The sequence below is a fragment of the Triturus cristatus genome, chromosome 2_1, assembly GCF_964204655.1.
Source record: "Triturus cristatus chromosome 2_1, aTriCri1.1, whole genome shotgun sequence".
In the NCBI taxonomy this organism is placed as follows: domain Eukaryota; kingdom Metazoa; phylum Chordata; class Amphibia; order Caudata; family Salamandridae; genus Triturus; species Triturus cristatus.
This window is the reverse complement of record NC_140581.1, coordinates 256,630,615-256,650,438: the sequence shown is the minus strand read 5'-3', so window position 1 is coordinate 256,650,438 and position 19,824 is coordinate 256,630,615. Positions and strand designations below refer to the sequence as shown.

Genomic DNA, 19,824 nt, shown 5'->3' with positions numbered 1-19,824 from the left:
ACAGGAAGCATGATGGCCTGCAAAACGGGTATAGTTCCCCTGTCAGGGCTAGTTGCTGGACCAATCCATTGTTATCAATGTTACTTTCTCTGGGATGTGTAGCTAGGATAAAAAGGCTATTAATTGTTTTTTAGTCCTGTCATCTAGCGCGCCCTGGCACTTTAAAGCAGTGTCCATCATTTTGAATGGGCCTAATTAATGGTTTCATAATAAAGATGGTGACTCAGCATGGGATGTTTGTAGCAGGAGCACTGTTCCCGATAATTGGTGCTCGACTAGTCGTGGCAAGACTTGTGCGTCCCCACCTGGTATTGAGCCTGTGCGTACCTCACTACCTCCTTAAGCCAGGTCGGTATAACATTGCCTGCTCGTGGTTGTCTGTCCCCCGAGCCTCTCATAGTGGGAAGAGACTGGGTGCTTCTTCTTTTTCTTGGGGCTCGTTTCTTGGTTTTGCAGTCTAAGCTCTTTGGATGTGGATGATTCATGTCTTGAGGGATGCTGGCTGATGTCTCGCGCGCCTCTCTACGACAGGAGCCCTGACAGGAGAATCTCCTGCAGACCGACTATGTTTATTTTGTGAAGTTGTCATTTATTTTTACTTTTCAGCCTGCTGCTTTGCAGATCCTTGTGGTGTAATGACTAAACTAGTAACTGGCAGAGAAACAGTCAGTCTGTGCTTCCAAATAATTGTGTTAAGTTATACATGCATAAAACTCAGAACCTTAATATTCTCAAAGCTAGTGCCACTAGTGTTGAGAAGGGAAAGTGTGCCCTTTTGCGGAAAAAACTGTCAGCAAGATGAGGGAACATTTGCGCCGTAGTATTTAGAATCACTTGGATCCAAGTGTGAAACAATGTCTCATATTTTTTTCATTTTGGAGCTTCTGTGACGTGGCGTGTGACTGGTTAAGCTTTGTGGGTCAATGTGAATTGTTCATTCCTTGCCGGGCATTGTGACATCTGCCACCCTCAGGGACTTCTGTGAATGGCGGTCTCTCTCTGTGCACAACATACAGTTAGTGTTCATGGGGGTAATGTCAAACAGTAAAGGTTAAATTGTAGTTTTAGTACCCTGGAAAAAATTAGAAATGTATCCCTGGTGAGCTGAATCGAATTTTAAACTGTGTAATTGACATGGACAGAATAAAATATGTACAGTGAAATCTGACCCGAGCACATGTGTACTGGCTTCTTAAGAAATCTGATTGGTATTCTAGATTTCCTTTATGCCGCAGGTAGTAATCAAGTGCTAGGTAAGTCTGAGCAAACTGTGAAACTTACTACTACCCAGTGTGATGGGTTTTCCCCTAATTTCCCACGTTCCTGGCGTTACTTGCTCCAGGTGACAACAGTAAATCTGAATTTACAATGCAATAGGTCTCGCATTACCGACATTTTGAGCTATTGCATTGCAAATGATTGTTTGGTAGGTTTTTTTGTTAAAAAAAAAAAATATCAAAGCAGTAACATAAGTAATAAAATAAACTCTACAAAAGCAAGAAAAGGGTGCGATAACAAAGGCTGTTACTAGGTGTCCCTGTGGAGTTGTAAAGGGACCTCTATTAGCCACAAGGTTCTGCACCCTTACTTATGCTATTGCTGGGATAGTAAAAAAAAAAAAGTCTAACAATCATTATTGTTTGCAGCGCCAAAACCTCAAACTTTCAATAATGCGAGACCTATTGCATTGCAAATGCTTGTTTCTAACTTTTAGCCATGCTGCACAGCAGTAGCGCTGGTAAGTCATATTGGATTTGCCAATGATTGTTTATTTTTGTGTCAGCACATGCAGAGAGTGCATGTCTTTTTGAGCCGTCTCCCTTGTGTACTACTCCCCCCTCGTGCTGCTGCCTGTCCCCATGTGCTTCTCCCCACCCGCTCCCTATTTCATGTGTGTGTGCTTCTCCATGTTGCATCACTCCGCCCTCTCCGGTCTTATTTCCACATCCCTTGGCCTCCCTATCCTACATCTGCATCTTCCTCCCTGTCTGTGTTGCTTGCACATTCCAAGACAATACAGCTATATGTAATATTTCTTGTCAGTCTACTAATTGATGAATACCACCGGTTGAGACGGAACATGGACAAGATTTAAATCGTGATTGTTGGAGAGAACCTATTGAGCAATACCAATTTTGGCCCCCTGATTTTGGGCCAGTTTGATATATCGACTAATATGGAAAAATGATTGAATACACCATCGAGTAGCCATTTGTTCTGTCTGACTCACAAATGTTTCAATATTTGTTCTAAGTTTAAGTAGATATGTGATCGTGATTAGAGTTGTCAATTAGCTTTTTTAGGAATTATTTTCTTATGATAGATGCATATTGAGAAAAAATCATAATTTGGTGTCCAGGTGAGGGCCTTCAAGAAAAGTGATATAGTCCTTTAAAACAAAGAAAACTTTGGATTTCTTTAAAACCAATATGGGTAGAGTGAGTCATTAACATTTTCATCTCAATTTCACTTGCTAGTGAGAATTTAAGAAGATTTTATTTTTGCCCCAGCTTTTTGGTGGTTCTTGGGTCCAAGCATACATGTTGGACATAATTACTTTAATTTGGATTAGGATTGGTTCTAATGCACATCAGCCAAAGGTTTTTTCATGCTTATTTAAGCTCTTAATGATTTTATTAAATATCATTCCAATCATTTTTATTTCACTGGTTCGGGGGCGAGAAAGGACTGAATATGCCACCTAGCTCTGTAGTTGCTAATGACTTTCTGTTCAGTAAAATGGGTTTCTTGGGAGACAGCAGTGTGTTTGTTTTGTGATGCTACTGTCATGACCGAGACTGTTACCCCCCCCTCCTTCACATGACACACCTTTTAGAACTAGTGATCTGCTCTGGTGTATAGTGATATGCAGTTCTCAGTCCAATAGTGAAACCACCTTCTTCTAATCGGGATAGAATGAATGGATATGGGAGTGGGGGAAAGAGGATCGACAAGGCAATATGAGGTTGTTCAGGCCTAGCCGTTTTCATGGTGGTGTTGAGATAACAATGTAAGTGTTTTTATGGACATGTTTTTTCGTTTCAGGGGAAATGGAAGAACAAGGAGCGTGTGCTCGTATTTTCTTCCAGAGGAATAGATTATCGGACAAGACATTTAATGCAGGACTTAAGAACATTAATGCCACATTCTAAAGCAGGTAGGCACCCTGCTGTAAAATAAACCATTGATGTCTTAATCCTGGTGTGCTTTCATGTTCATGAACTTCCATGGAGGCCTGTTGAGCGAACAAATCATTTTTGGAAATCCTCAACCCCTTCCACATTCCTCTCTAACTTGTAACCCAAGGCCCCAGCCCTCCCTCTGCGCAATCTCCCTTTACTAATATACTTCATATCTTCCACACTTGCAATGGAGCACCACCTTTATGTCCCTTTAGTCATGCTTCATTGCAAGTTCTATGTCCAGACCCATTTGCCTATGTTTAAATGCACATTTTGTTTCCTATGTATATAGCGAGGAGATGTAGTCTAGTGGTTGTGCTGCTGACTTTTAACCAAGGCATCTGGGCTCCCGTCTTGGATTCGGGGCTTGATTTATATAGTTGAATTCTGAGCAAATCACTTACTCTCTGTCCAAAAATATGAATGTGTGAAATATAATGAAATTGTTAATTCGCGAACTGTAATGTAATTGATGTACATGATTTTCTATTGTCTCCCACCCACACTTTAAATTTCATTGTGTGTATATATACGCACGGCAGAAAAGCGTGTACATCGTCAGATGCGTTTCGGCTCCCAAAGTGTCGGGAGCTGTACACGCTTTTCTGCCATGCTAATTAAACACTTCAACACTGCTTGGAGTGCCGTTCTGTAATTTACTTTTTACGAAACTTGTTTAAATATTTACACGCGTGGGCGTTTAACGAGCACCCCAGACGTCGAGGTTGCAAGTCATCTTTGCACACTGAATGGAGGATGTATGTGTCTATATATTTGTGTGTGTGTGTATATATATTACTATATCCACCACAGCACTCCCACAAGGGAAGAAGAGGTCGCACTCCAACCAGCTTTCAAACTTCGTTTATTCCTTCAAGGTCGCAGAACCAACAATTTACCAACGCGTTTCGTTATGCCAGATAACTTGTTCACGGTTGTTGTTTGCTCAATGCATTAAAAAAAAATGTTCATTTAAATAAAGTGAATTGAAGGAAGTTAGCTGACATCATTTCCCGCCATCTTTCACCATTCACCCTGTGACTTATGGGTGATGTAGTCATTGCTTCACCAGTCAATTATTTGTATATTGCGAATGTTCTCGGTAACATATTTTCACGTTTTTCAATATTATTTGCCAACACCATTGTATGAGTCTTACAGTCTTTTGCTTCGATGAGATATAACGTATTTTCACGTTTTTCAACACCATTGTGTGAGTCTTACAATCTTTTGCTCCGGTGAGATACATTTGAAGTCCTTCACAGCCCTCCAGTGGGCATGCTCCTTATGTTTGTGATGCAATTTGTTTTGACTCATTCAACTTTATGATTGCAATCTTGTAAGTTAATTTTCTTACCAGCCCTCTGGTGGGCAAACTCCATGAAATTTAAAGACAGTGCATTTTAATCCATATGATTTGTGATTGCAGTCTGAACATGATTCTGTATGTGCTCGAGAACATTCATTTGTTCAAAGATGTATATACAGTTCTTCTGACTGATTTAACCCGAATGGCGTCATGGATCTCAAGTTCAAAATATGTCTGGATTCTTTCTGGCGTAGAATTTTCTCCCTATTACCCCCACGCACATTTAAGGGGACTGATTCGATGCCAAAAAATTTCAGGAGTTTCCAATTGGCATTATGATGAATTTCCAACTGTATATACATCTTTAAACAAATGAATGTTCTCGAGCACATACAGAATCATGTTCAGACTGCAATCACAAATCATATGGATTAAAATGCACTGTCTTTAAATTTCATGGAGTTTGCCCACCAGAGGGCTGGTAAGAAAATTAACTTACAAGATTGCAATCATAAAGTTGAATGAGTCAAAACAAATTGCATCACAAACATAAGGAGCATGCCCACTGGAGGGCTGTGAAGGACTTCAAATGTATCTCACCGGAGCAAAAGATTGTAAGACTCACACAATGGTGTTGAAAAACGTGAAAATACGTTATATCTCATCGAAGCAAAAGACTGTAAGACTCATACAATGGTGTTGGCAAATAATATTGAAAAATGTGAAAATATGTTACCGAGAACATTCGCAATATACAAATAATTGACTGGTGAAGCAATGACTACATCACCCATAAGTCACAGGGTGAATGGTGAAAGATGGCGGGAAATGATGTCAGCTAACTTCCTTCAATTCACTTTATTTAAATGAACATTTTTTTTGAATGCATTGAGCAAACAACAACCGTGAACAAGTTATCTGGCATAACGAAACGCGTTGGTAAATTGTTGGTTCTGCGACCTTGAAGGAATAAACGAAGTTTGAAAGCTGGTTGGAGTGCGACCTCTTCTTCCCTTGTGGGAGTGCTGTGGTGGATATTGGCGGTTTGGCTCAACCGCGAGGTGACGCACCCGTCGAGTAGCGCCTGAAGTCGGGTACATCTGAGCCATTTTGGATTCATATATTACTATATGTATTACCTACTGGCGGTTGCCAGTAGATAGTTATAGTTAGAACCTAGTTTCCATAGGAAAAGCATTTTTTGATTTGCTAATTACTTTGTCGTCGTTTGACGAATCATTGTGTAATTCTCCCCAAAAAAGTCTATCCAGGTCAGCTCCTATCCTGTAAGTTTGGGGGGTGATTCGTGAAGCGGGGGCTGAGAAAAAAGGGGGGTACCAAAACGCGTTTTCTCCCATGTTAATTTCCATAGGAAATTTTGCGACAAGCTACAGCCAGAACTGCTGAACAGAAGTACACCAAATTTGGCAGAAAGGTAGAGCTTGGTTCAGAAAGCCACTTTTTTTTTTTTTTTTTTTTTTTTTAATGGTGTAAATCCGTTCAGTAGTTTTTGAGAAATTCAAAACATCAATTTCCCATAGGAAACTTTGTGCAAGACTACAGCTGAAACTACAGAATGGAATTACCCCAAATTTGGCACAAAGGTAGTGCGTGGGTTAGAAAGCGACCGTCTCCTTTTTTTTTTTTTTTATGGTGTAAATATATAATTAGCCTTTCCTGTCTAAATACTCCTCTCTAGTACAAATTTCATATTCATAGCCATCATATGCATTGTCACTTTGCAGCACGTTGGCAGAGTGAGGCATGCCCAGCTGTGGGGAAAACGGTCTTGTTCAGCTATGTATTGATAGAAAATACAGCTTGATATGACATAATAAGTACATTAAGACTTCATGACATTTTCAGGAATATCTTTCCTCTGTATTTTAACGTTTGTCTTCTTTTTATTGCAGACACTAAAATGGACCGCAAGGACAAGCTGTTCGTGATCAATGAGGTACATTTTCACCATCAGTATGAATAATTTCTCTTCCATGGCAATGGTGTCGTTTAAAGTTATGTGATCTGACTATTCTATAAAAACTTTAATTCTGGGTTTCTCTTATTCAAAGTACTATTGATACTTTGACGGCTAGTCACAATCTATTTTGAGCCCTGCCGGTTTGACACAGACTATCTGTGATATTTGTTGTGTGAGAGACTCAAGGATGCTGCCACATTTTGCAGAGACTGAAGGCTCTGTCACTGTGTGGTGAATGTTCATTCTCACTTGCGTACTTTGATCTTCTTCATTGTCTCATCTATTTTACTGTGCCTGCATTAAAATATGAGCGTATGCAGAATTTTTTTTTTAATGGTAATACATTGTAGGTAAATTTTTACATAAGTTCTTACATTACGCAACTGCAAGCAGGCTGTGCTGGCCATCCTGTCGCCTTCATTTTTAAACATTTTCTCATCATAGACTGATCTTGGTTTATCAAAATCATAATATATACACATATGAGCTGGATCACTTTAAAGTCGGAATTGTTTTTTTCTCCCTCTTCATTGAATTTAGAGCACATATAGACCCTAATGAGCAGTGAGGAAGTGAGCTATTCCCTTAACAATTTTGAAACTGTCACATTAAGGCAGAGCATCCATTTTGAGAAAAATGTAATTCTCTTAAAATGGAAAGCTCTAAGAAGTTGTTTACGAAAAGAGAAATCTCTGACCAATGTCTAGGGGGGATTTTACAATGGGCTATTTCTTACATTTTATCAAAACTAAGAATAAGTAACTTTAACATTTTTTGAATTTGATAGAAGAATCTAATCTTAGTAATTTTATTCTTGAAGAGAAATTTAAAAACGGCCCGGCGAAATTACCAATTGATGAAGAACAAGCCTTGAGAAATCTGCTTATGTGGACAAAACTAAACCAAAGTCCAAGTCTTCACACCGTACTAAATAAAATGACATTTACCCAGGTCTTGAAGAACCGGGCTATTTAAGCCTGGCGGCGCAGGGTACGCCTGAAATCTTCTGAGTTCGCCTTCCAAATTACAGAGACACGGAACACTCTGTCTGGCATAGGAACTTCAATTTATTAGCTGCAGCTAGGTACAGTTGTCCTAGAAGTACATCAGTGGTAGGTTCTCAGGAGACTGCCACTTCAATCCGTGGCTCACAGTCTTTTGTAGCGCTTGAATCCCCTAAAGCAACAACCCCCTCCATGTGCAATAAAAATACAAATCGTCCACAAGAAAACATTCTTTGTACAAGATACAGAATAATGGGTAATAGAAATTCCTTCCCTAAGGTCGTGTTCTCTACCCGACCCTATAGGTCAGGTGGTATAGCCATTCCTGGGTTAAATTAATTTACGACAGGACGTGTTTGCGTGTTGAAGATGGTGATTCGTAAAACAACTGGAGAGGCCGAGAACGGTCACCAAGGGTCAATAGATGGTTATCTCGGGGATTAGTTGCTTCGAGCGGGGACTCAGAATGGACTTAACTCGGGGAAATAGGAAAGGTTGTGTAATATGTGCAACAGTATAGGACGTGAAAGAAACGCTATGAAGGTTGAAGGGGCCTGAGTGAGGGCAACAGCATAATGGTGTTACAAGGAAAGACGGGGCCGTATTTGAATTTCCTCAGGCCCTCCTTTTGCCATTACTCAGGCAAAGAAACCAGAGGCTGTTGTTAATCTGAATCGACTTCAATAGCCATGAAATCTACAAGCTGTTGTTGCAGCATTATCTTTTTGTCCGCTGCTTTCTGTGCCACCGGATTTGGAACACACAGGGTGGCGCAGAGCCCGCATATAGCTGGACCACATTGTAGGCAAAGGCAACATGAGAAGAGAATAGCCAAAGTCGCTCCGACAAAGGTAAGAATCTTCCATCCCCATGTAGACAGTAGTCCCCCCAAACCATCCCATCAGAGACCAATTCCCTTCATCCTGGTGAACGGACTCAGCGATCTTATGTAGCTTAGAGATGGCTTGGTATACTGTAGGGGCGTTGTCTGGAATAAAAATGCAGCAGCTAGATCCGATCAATCTGCATACGCCCCCACGGTCAGCAAGGATGATGTCTAATACCATCCTGTTCTGAAGTGTGACAAGGCGGTCAGCAGCGAGTTCTGCAGTGATGTTACTCAAAGCTCCAGCTGTGTCATTGACGGTGGCTTCTACAACTCAAATTAGTTGTCTTATGTCTCTACTGTTGGCTATTGAGCCCCAGAATGGAAGGAGTCCTTTCAAGACATCCCCGATTTCTTGTCCTGACGTATCCTGGCCAGACGCCACCCCTCTTTTCTGTAAATGATGCTTGGCGTCTGCTATATATGTAGGGGGCAACAACCAAGCGATATAACAAGTGCCTCTCCAATTACCAGGTAGAGAAGTGTAAGCCTTATTTCCACACACGAAGTATGTATTGCGTGAGGGAACCATGCGAGGCCAATCTGTCCCATTCAATGTCACAATATGTTGGCAATTGCTTGTACCTTTATATTCTAACCCTCCTTTCCTAATACAGAATGGTGCTTGTCCAGGTACCACTAGAAAAGTTTGTCCTTTTCGAGAGGTTCTATTAGAGGGCAGAAAATACAAATCCGTAGATTTGGTTTGGCGATCAGCATATTCTGACTTCTCACTATCCGTCCCATATATCCTCTTTCTGTCTCGCCAACATAAATGGTATAGATGTACTCCCAAGCTTCTTACTTCTCGAGTATCCCCATCTCCAGAAAATACCCAACTGGCGCTCAACTCCCACCATGCACTACAAGAGCCATTAAATGAAAAAGGAAGGGTAATGTATGGCATTCCAGTATTCACCGAACTTGGCAGAAGACCACAAACCCAACAGTTTATCGCATTAGTGGCCAATTGATGTTGGTGTAGCATGGAAACAAATGTGTTGTTGCGGAATTCACTCCTTCTTGACTCAACATGAGGTGGTAGAGTGCCATGTGTATGCATTTCAACCGTAACTTTGGGAGTAGACTGTGTAAAAACTACGTGTAGTCCCCATCCTATACAAGACGATATAATGCATATCAAAATCAATATTATTAAAGTCACTATAAAACGATTATGCAATAATTTACGAGGCTTTGTGCTCATTGTTTGCATTTTGTCCATTCCATTGTTAACCGTTATTTCCAGCTCTAAAAATTGCCCGTGACGGGAGGTTGCTTCACTCAGCTGTGATTGTCTGTAGTTCTTTATACTTTCCTACAAGTCCCACAGGCCTAGAGCCACATCTTGGGTCACAAGTCTGATACTTACGATCACGGCCCTGCAATCCTGTGGAAATCGGGATAAAGACAAAGTCAATGAAGCACTATTGAGGTATTTTGTTCAGTCTGGGCCTCAAATCGTACCTCCGGGAACCAGGTACAGTTGGCTCTTTGAGAAGGAGATGTGGTTCAGTAGTGTCCAATTTCACCGCCGGTGGTATAGCTGTCTGGAGGACCTCGTTGTCGTCTTGTCCTGCTCCGGCAATGTCTAGGCGCGCATCACTGAATAGTCAAAATCTTGGTACTCTTCCGGTTTTAGAGTCACTAATTCATTTATGAACCCATTGATCATAAGGCAATGGTAGGGGCACTTTCTTGCAGTGTACCCCATGTACCCAGTTCTTTTTGCCAACCACCTTTACTGCAGTACGCGTCGTCAGTAGCACCTGACTGGGTTCTCGCCAGCGAGGTTCCAAGTTCTTTGACCTCTGGAAGTTTTTGACGCAGACCCAGTCTCCCGGCCGTATGGTGTGACCAGGATCCGTTGAAGCCGGGGCAAAGTATCTTGTACCTGTTGGTAAAGGACACGTAACTTAGTGGTTAGATCATGTAAATAGAGCATCCATTGTTGATTGACTATCTCTGAGTATTTCTTTGGCCTTGGGACTCCCCAAACATTTGCAGGGCGTCCAAAGACAACCTCCTAAGGACTAAGCACCATACGGGAATGGGTGGTTGTTCTGGTGGATAAGAGAGCCATGGGCAAGGCATCAGGCCAGGCAAGACCCGTGCTGGCTTGTATTTTCGCTAGTTTAAGCTTAAGGGTGCCATTATAGCATTCCACCAAACCTGCTGACTGGGGATGGTTTGCTGCGTGGAATTTTTGCTGAATGCCGAGGCCTGTACATACTTTCTGCATGATCTGACCCACAAATTCACTCTCGTTGTCACTCCAAATAATTCTGGGTAACCCAAATCTTTGCAGAAACTCCTTCAAAAGGACTTTTGCCGTGGATAGAGCAGTATTATCTTTCAGGGGGATAGGCCTCTACCCATCGGTAGAAGGCACATACCACAACAAGAACGTACTTCAGATTGTTACATCGTTCCATGTGGATGTAATCTATTTGTAAAACCTCAAAAGGGTAAGTTGGGGGAGCAAAGTGTCCTGCTGGTGTTGGTGTTCCCTTCCCCGGGTTATGCATCAAGCATACAATACAATGCTTAACCAGATTGTCTGCACATTTAGGGATCCCCACATTCTTCCATACCGGAGCCAGAAGCTTGCATATACCTTTAGCGCTAATATGGGCTGGACCATGTGCCATGGTAACTACTGGGAGTACATAAGCATCTGGTAACAACCAGCGTTGATGTTCTGACAAGTCTGTCCAGCACCCTGTCACATCCAATCTTCCTATACTTTCTTTCCACGTACTCCATTCTTTCTCTGTGGCTTCTGCCTGGATCGTTTTCACACTGTCCACAGTATTCTCACACATCCCTCCTTGTGCAACCCATCTAGCAGAGCCCGCAACATACATGCGGCTTGTAGTGTCTCTAGCTGTCTCTTTTGCTATGTGGTCTGCGAAAGCATTTCCTTGACCTACATCATCAGTGATCTTCTTATGGGCACTACACTTCACAATCGCTATCTGAGTGGGCAAGGTGAGTGATTCAAGAAGGTCATTTACCAATTGGCCATGCTGTATCTTAGTGCCATGGGATGTGAGAAACCCTCCTTCTTTCCACAGGCGGCCAAAACTATGGGCCACTCCAAACGCATACTGACTATCAGTATACACATTCACCCTTTTTCCTTCAGTCCACACACAAGCTCTAGTCAGTGCTATCAATTCAGCTGCCTGGGCTGAGTTATGTATAATACGCGCTGTTTCTACAACAGTGTATAAGGTAGTGACTGCATAGGCTGAGGTCGTTTCACCATTGGGAAGCTTAAAACCAGAACCGTCCACCCATAAGGTCCCATCCGGGTCCGGGAGTGGAGTATCCTTTAAATCAACTCTGCCTTTTGTCTCTTCCTCCGTGCGGAGGAAGCAGTCGTGTTGCTCCGGAGTGTCATTTTCTACTGGAATTGGCAGCAATGTTGCCGGGTTCAAGGTATTACATCGCTTAATGTGTATGTGGCTAGCCAAGAGCGTCAATTCGTACCCCGAAAGGCGTGCACTCGTGAGATGTTGGGTCTTGTTATATTTAGGAGGGTGTCTACAGCATGCGGTACCATGACCATAAGGGTATTATCTAATACCAATCCAGCAGACTGGCGAATGGAAACTGCCGCTGCTGCTGTAGCCCTCAAACCGCTAGGTAATGCCTTGGTCACTGGATCTAACGTGGCCGAGAAATAGGCACAGGGGCTTTGCTTGTCCCCAAATCGTTGCGTTAAAACTGATAACGCGCAACCTTCTTTCTCATGAACATAGTGTGAAAGGCTTACTGTAATCAGGAGTACCTAACACAGGGGCAGAGCACAAGGCAGTGCGTAAATCAGTGAAACTTTTCTGACATTCCGCAGTCCATGGAAGCGGGTGTGGTGTATCTTTAAGAGTGAGTGCCAACAAGGGTTTTGCCAGGAGGGAAAAATTGGGGATCCATTGTCTACAATAAGAGGTAATACCTAAAAAGGCACGCACCTCTTTTTGCGTACATGGAATAGGCATTTGAGCAATTGCTTGGATACGTTCTGGGGTCAATCGCCGTCCCTCCTTTGACAAGAGATGACCTAGGTAGGTTACCTCTTGGCAGCAATATTGCAATTTTGATAGTGAAACCTTGTGGTTGTGGTCAGATAAATGGCATAACAGTGAAATGGTAGCCTTTTTACAAGTGTCTGCTGCAACCAACAGGTCGTCCACATATTGAATGAGAGTGGCCCCTGGTGGTAAACACAAAGTATCGAGCTGTAATTTCAATGCTTGACTATAAATGGAGGGGCTCTCGCAATAGCCTTGAGGAGCTCGCTTGAACCGGAAGCTTCGGCCTGCTAAGGAGAAGCCAAAAATATCCCTACTTTCCTCAGCAATGGGAATGCTGAAGAAAGCATTTTTGAGGTCAATGACGGAAAACCAGGAAGCTGAGGCTGGTATCATTGTCAGCAGGGCATTAATATCCGGGACAACGGGGAATTGAGGTACCACAATCTTGTTGACCTCTCTGAGATCAATCACAAAACAATAGACAGGTGGCTGAGAAGGGTTTGTTTGTTTAAAAACAGGCAGAACAGGGCTATTGCATACATTTCCCCAGGGGTGGGAGAATCATATCGCCCGACGCCCGAACCATGTTGTTTATATTGACGGGCAAGAAGATTTATTGTCTATTTATGTCCGACAGACATGTAGACATTAATCACGTTAAAACAACCGGCTGTGGGCACTCTGGGGCTCACGGCCAATCCGAAGCTTGCAGAGAGCCTTTGGTGGCATCTGATTGGCTAGCAGCCCATGACTGGGCTCTAGCCAGTGATTGGCTGGGGGAGTGAAACGTCACTCAGCCTCTGCAAGCAGTAGTCCGTGGCCGCCACGAGGCTTGCAATAAGCATTCAGGTAAAATAAGCAGTTTTGCCCGCTTGAATTGTGTGATATTGTGACGGAGGTGCGGCCATTTTCTTTTATTTATATTTTTAGCAACCGTGCGTGGGTAGATTAATTAGTACAAAAGCCTAGGCCTGGCCCGCCTCGGCGCCTCAGATGAGGACGTCAAAAAAGCGTATCGCAAGCAGGCGCGCTGCGCTACCACCGCTTCATGGGGGAAACACCCATTACAACGAATTCAGATTCACGCGCTGCCATCGCAACGCGGGTTTAACATCGCGGGTCCGGAGCCTTCATACCGCAGATGGAAACAGATCTGCAGATTAATGCTTTCAAAAGAGACATCCGTTGGTGACTTGCAATTTATAACTTAAAGTCCTAATATAGAATAGTGAACTATTAACTTTCAGCCCAGAACTGCATAAACACACCGACAAATATACATTACAAAATTGATTAATGTTGCAAAGAGGGTACATTTGGCGAAAACGATTCTTATTATTAAAGGAAGCTCCCAACTTTGCTGTTTCTTTTTCGACTCTGCGTTTGTGCTTCTCCACACCAAGTACTCTTAAACTACTGCCTACCAGTATGGGTGACATGTGACTCCTACACTTTCACTCCTTTGGCTTAGGGGCAAAAAAACATTGTCGCACACGGCGCAGCCAGCACTAAAAGCTTTCGAAGCACCTGCTGCAGCGTTTCTTTCCGCCGGCAATTACCAGGCCTCACAGAAATGTGTAGTAAACTTGTGTGATGAATTACCATCCTGGAAAGAGATCCGTGTTTTGTATAGTTGAGGTTGTGACCTCGGTGAAGTTAGTGCAGAGGGTTAATATGCCTGCTGCAAAGAACATGTATGAAGTCGATTACAGAGTGCATAGGATGGGAACAGATCTGCAGATTAATGCTTTCAAAAGAGACATCCGTTGGTGACTTGCAATTTATAACTTAAAGTCCTAATATAGAATAGTGAGCTATTAACTTTCAGCCCATAACTGCGTAAACACACCGACAAATATACATTACACAATTGATTAATGTTGCAAAGAGGGTACATTTGGCGAAAAAACGATTCTTATTATTAAAGGAAGCTCCCAACTTTGCTGTTTCTTTTTCGATACAACTTACCGATTCGCAAGGAACGTAGGGCTCGCGTCTGGCCAGCTGCAAAAGTGAGGGGGAAATGGCAGGAGGCACGCTGGCTGACACCTTTCATATCCCACCCATACGTTTTTACAAGGGTGACGGTAAATTAGTACATTACGTATGGTTTGAAATGTACGTATTTTGTGGGAATAAATACACAGCCAAGGGTGACGGTAAATTAGTACATTACGTATGGTTTGAAATGTACGTATTTTGTGGGAATAAATACACAGCCAAAAAAATGGGAATAGAAATAAAAGAATTGCCGTCGGGGTTAAGGGAAGGGTGCGCAGGGGGGCAGGGACGCGATAATATCGCTTGACAAGTTTTCCTTTAGCATTATTATTGCACAGCATTCAATGGTTTACTGATTTTGATAAAGCAAAAATATATATTGTTTCTCTGTCAGCCGGAGCCCTTAGGTTTGATGTGGAACGGGGGTAGGTGGGACAAGTGGATTTTACAGGACATGTAGATCTCAGTGGCATTTTGTCCCTTGGACAACTAGATTTGGAAAATTCCACACCCCTGATTTCCCCTAGTCTCTTCGACCATATCGTTTTGTACCAAATCATGAACTATAGTCAAAAGAGCTTTTTCGCCGTCACTGGAAATTCTATACTGTGGAATGCGAGGAAATTTAACATTAGGCTTGAGTGTTACAATGTAAGGAGGAATCCGCAGGAGGCCCACATCATTGGGGCCGGTGGCCCAGAGGGTGGCTGGAAGAGATTGTAATTCAGGGGGAAGCTGATCTTTAGACAAGTACATCGGCGAGGTCAATTTCTTATCTAAGGTAAGACGTACACCAGAAGGGGAACAGTGTAATGTCGCATACAATCTCTTCAATAAATCCAAGCCCAACAAATTTTCACCACAACCAGTTGTTAAAAGGAGCGGGGCCTCCAATTTGCAAGGACCTATGAAAGGACCTATGGGCAAAGGGCATGAAACCGTGTTTTGAACTGGGGCGCCAGAAAAACCTACAGAAACATTTGTACAGCCAAACAAAGGTGCCCCAGGGAGTTTAGAGTGAATCATAGAGCTCTTTGTTGCACCAGTGTCTAATAAGAATGGCTCTGTAACACCTAGTGCTTCCACGTCCACATAAGGCCCACTTTGGTCCACTGGAACTGATACTACTCCCTTACTTTGTCCATGGCTATCCTAGCTAGGTTGGGAATTCTGACTCTCATCCTCAGTATAGTAATCACTGTTGTAATAGTTGGTAGACTGAACATTTTGCTGATCAAAATAATTTGTGGAGTTTCCAGGGGGCATGGAACGTTGGTTATTAGGCGGCGTACCTCGTCCTCTACCTCTTGGCGCTGACTGATAACCACCCTGGCCTCGTGACGCGGGAATACCGCTCATGCGCTGTAACAAAACCGGGCAATTATACTTTAAATGGCCGCCGCCTTTACAGTAGGCGCATTGATTTTGGCCCAGTGGGGGTCGGGGAAGGAAAGGCCCAGACCTCTGCAACTGTCTCTGGAATTGTGGAGACGGCTGATATTCACGTTGGGCAGGGCGAGGAGGATAAGCTTGTTGTAAAATAGCTTTTGTTTTCAACTCTTTGGTCTTTTTATCAAGTTTCTCTCTTTCCTCTTTATCCCTATTTTTATAATACTGGGCAGTAGCCAATATCTGGGCCGAAGAGGAGACCGCCCACGCACTTTCGGAATTCTTCAACTTATTAGATATTTCCGGAACCAAATTTGACGCAAATTTGTCTACAATCAATCGTTGGCCACCTTCCGTACTCATATCCTGACCACTATGATCGATGAACGTCTCCTCGAAACGAGTGAAGAAATCGGAGACGTTTTCATCCGCTTGCTGCTTACAAGCTGCTAACTTATCCCAATTAACTCGCAGAGGGGGCATCATAGTTTTCAGCAAGGCAATGATCCTAGCTGGAAGTTCTGTAATTAGAGGCTCAGGTTTGGCACCACCCACTTGGAGTCTGTCCGCGGCGAGTATGGCAGCCCAATCAACCCCCAGTTCCACTGCATGGTGGTCCTTCCGAATCCTAGCCCATAACGGTTGTGGGACCACATTACCCATTAGCATGTCTATATCTGCCAAATTCATAATGCATGCATCGACAGTTTGGGACAACTCTTTGTAATACCCAGCAGGATTTTTACGGGGGTCCGGTAACGACTGCTTAAGGGCCAATACCTCCGATCGTTTCCATGGAACGTGTACCCACACGCGTTGAAAGTGAGCAGGTATAATAGGATTAGCACCCTGAGCTGCAACCTCCTCTCTCCACACTGGGGGAACCTCTCTCATGGGATAGTGTTTTAATTTTCGCCTGACAGAGGACTCTCGTTTTGGCAAGGACCGGCAGGCAAGCATCATTCTAAAAGTGACAAGCGTTCCTACCGCGTCCTCAACCTCTGCGCCCGCAATCAGTCCTTTATCAAACTCGGCCTGTACATCGAGCAGGCCCTGAGGGGCTGGTCCCAATCCCATATCCTCCCACTCTTGACTTAAAATATTACACATAGTATCAAAAACATATCTCTGCGTTGGTGCCTCCCACTGCCGAAAGGTGACCATACTATCTTGCACACTATACTGGGGGCCATTCGCGATCCACCTTCGGGCTTGAAGATCTAGCACTTCCCGTTCCTCCGGACCTGGTAGCTGACTACGAGTTTGTCTACGAGGAGGAACAGGGGTCATTTGAAATGTCCCAAAGAGAGGGGGCAAAAGGCCAGAAACGGTATCGATCATTCGCCTCCGAGCGGAGGGAGAATTCGTCATTAGGACAGGAGACAGAATATTAGGAGGGGCAGAAGAGGAAGTAACATTTACGGAAGGAGCCAAAGGTAAGGGAGAGCTCGGCAATGTCGGAGAAAGCTGTGGTGGGGGTGCAGGAACTGGTTGGGGAGCGACAGGCGGGGCAGGTGCTAATAATAGAGGTGCGTTCGCACCGGGGGCAGGCAGTAATCCAAAAGGTACATTAGATCCCTGCGCATAGGGCGGCGGTAATCTCAACAGATGGGACATTAAAGGATCCTTCTCGGGGTCCACATTTTTCTCCGTAGGGGAAGTTGGCAACACTGGATAACATTTATCTACCGCCATACGATGTTGCCTATCTGAGACCTCAATCGCATGATCGGTTTCATTATTTTTAAACTGTTGCGCAGCTTGCAAAATAGACACATCCCTCCTATCTCGTTTACCTTGTTTTATTTCTTTCTGTTTGGCCTCCTTACGCCATAAGCGAAAAGAGTCGAACCTAGCCGGCCGGGCTTTTCGCTTAAACAAAGTGTTCTCCAAATTATCTAAAATATTGAGCTCAAAACTGCCGTTCTGTGGCCATCGTAAAACACCATCTTTCCTAGTATAGCGAACTCATGCCTCATTAAAAGCTATGGGGCCAATACCATGTTTAGAATATACTTCATAAGTGGGAGTTCCGGCCGGAGGAATTGGACAAGAGTCCTCCAGTCGGGAAGCCCTATCGCGATTACAACAAAACCATTTTCCAAACTTACTGAAACTAGGCATCGCTACCACAGTAGTTTCTTTACAAACTTCAAGGGGTTAATTAGTCACTTTATAGTACAAAACTGCACTCACCCCTCGGTTTCGGCTTTTGCAAAAGTCGAAAAAAGACAAAACAAAGACAAAGGAGTGGCCACTATACTTAACTTAACCAGATGTTTCCGTACGCCTACAGAGGTCCGTCTGATGTCTCGCGATACAAATTACCAAAGGGAGCCAAAGCGTGGCCGCAGTCAGGGGAGCAGGTTTTTTCAGCCGTTGGAAGGGAGAAGCCACACGGTAAAAAACCTTCGGTCCACTTATGACATGCAGGGGTCGATCACGTGGTGCGCGGCCTCCGGAATTTCCTTGCGGGGCTCCTCACGATCGTCGGGCTGGACCCACGACCTCTGAAGCGGCCTCACAGAGGGCACCAAATTGAAGAACCGGGATATTTAAGCCTGGCAGCACAGGGTACGCCTGAAATCTTCTGAGTTCGCCTTCAAAATTACAGAGACACGGAACACTCTGTCTGGCATAGGAACTTCAATTTATTAGCTGCAGCTAGGTACAGTTGTCCTAGAAGTACATCAGTGGTAGGTTCTCAGGAGACTGCCACTTCAATCCGTGGCTCACAGTCTTTTGTAGCGCTTGAATCCCCTAAAGCAACAACCCCCTCCATGTGCAATAAAAATACAAATCATCCACAAGAAAACATTCTTTGTACAAGATACAGGATAATGGGTAATAGAACTTCCTTCCCTAAGGTCGTGTTCTCTACCCGACCCTATAGGTCAGGTGGCATAGCCATTCCTGGGTTAAATTAATTTACGACAGGACGTGTTTGCGTGTTGAAGATGGTGATTCGTAAAACAACTGGAGAGGCCGAGAACGGTCACCAAGGGTCAATAGATGGTTATCTCATGAATTAGTTGCTTCGAGCGGGGTCTCGGAATGGACTTAACTCAGGGAAATAGGAAAGGTCGTGTAATATGTGCAACAGTATAGGACGTGAAAGAAACGCTATGAAGGTTGAAGGGGCCTGAGTGAGGGCAACAGCATAATGGTGTTACAAGGAAAGACGGGCCGTATTTGAATTTCCTCAGTCTCCAAGAATCATTGCTATCAAATTAAGCCTCATTGTATTCCAATTCTAAATTGTTTAATGAGTTAAATGTAAACCCACACCTGGCAAAATCAACCAATAGCATGAGTACCTCCTTGACGGTGAGGAACGATTTTTAGCTAAAGACACTGAAGCCAGACGTTACGAGAGGGCAATCTACCAAGTAGAAATCTAGTGTGGTTGGTGAAAAGAGCACACAATAATGAAACTATCCACTCTCTGACATTGGACACTGGGCAAACAATTGGGGGGGTTAGGTCAAAGTCCTCCACTAGTCGAGATCCTGCTATTCAAGCCTGTATGCCAGCAGGACCCTGACTACAGTCTCTGAAATACACCATTACATGAAAGATATTGCCCCCGCTTGGATAGAGGGTGGCTCCAGGGAGTTCATTCTTGAGCCCAGAACTGAACAAGAAACAAAGCCATTGATGATCTGGCTGGCTGTGGGGTGGTGGTGGTGGGGGTGGGGGTGGGGTGGGGGGGGAGGAGAGGAGGAGAGGAGGGTGTTCTGGCATTGATGACCTCTTAGCCGAATTTTAAAAAGCGTTCAAACTGATACTGTCACTACAATTGGCCACCCTCTATAAGGAGGCTCTGGAGATCAGTGAAGTCCCCTCTCCCTAGAGTGGCAATTATTACTGCTTTTTTTGAAGCCAGGCAAGGAAGGGTAGCATTTTCAGTCTTTATAAACTGCTGTCGCCTGTCTGGATTCATCCCGATTAGGGCTACATCTAACAACCTGCGCACCATCTTTGCGGTTATGCTGCATCATATTGCTGTAGAACTACCACTCGATTAGCATC

The 19,824-nt window shown here is 43.8% G+C and overlaps 1 protein-coding gene across 1 annotated transcript in view; it reads left to right on the top strand.

The window, feature by feature from the left end:
• Window positions 1–19,824, top strand: part of BRIX1 (biogenesis of ribosomes BRX1) — a 69,124-nt gene that overhangs the window by 4,518 nt on the left and 44,782 nt on the right. The window contains exons 3-4 of the mRNA XM_085630969.1: window positions 3,046–3,157; window positions 6,405–6,448. Coding sequence (XP_085487095.1) covers window positions 3,046–3,157; window positions 6,405–6,448 — 156 coding nt within the window. The remainder of the gene's footprint in view (window positions 1–3,045; window positions 3,158–6,404; window positions 6,449–19,824) is intronic.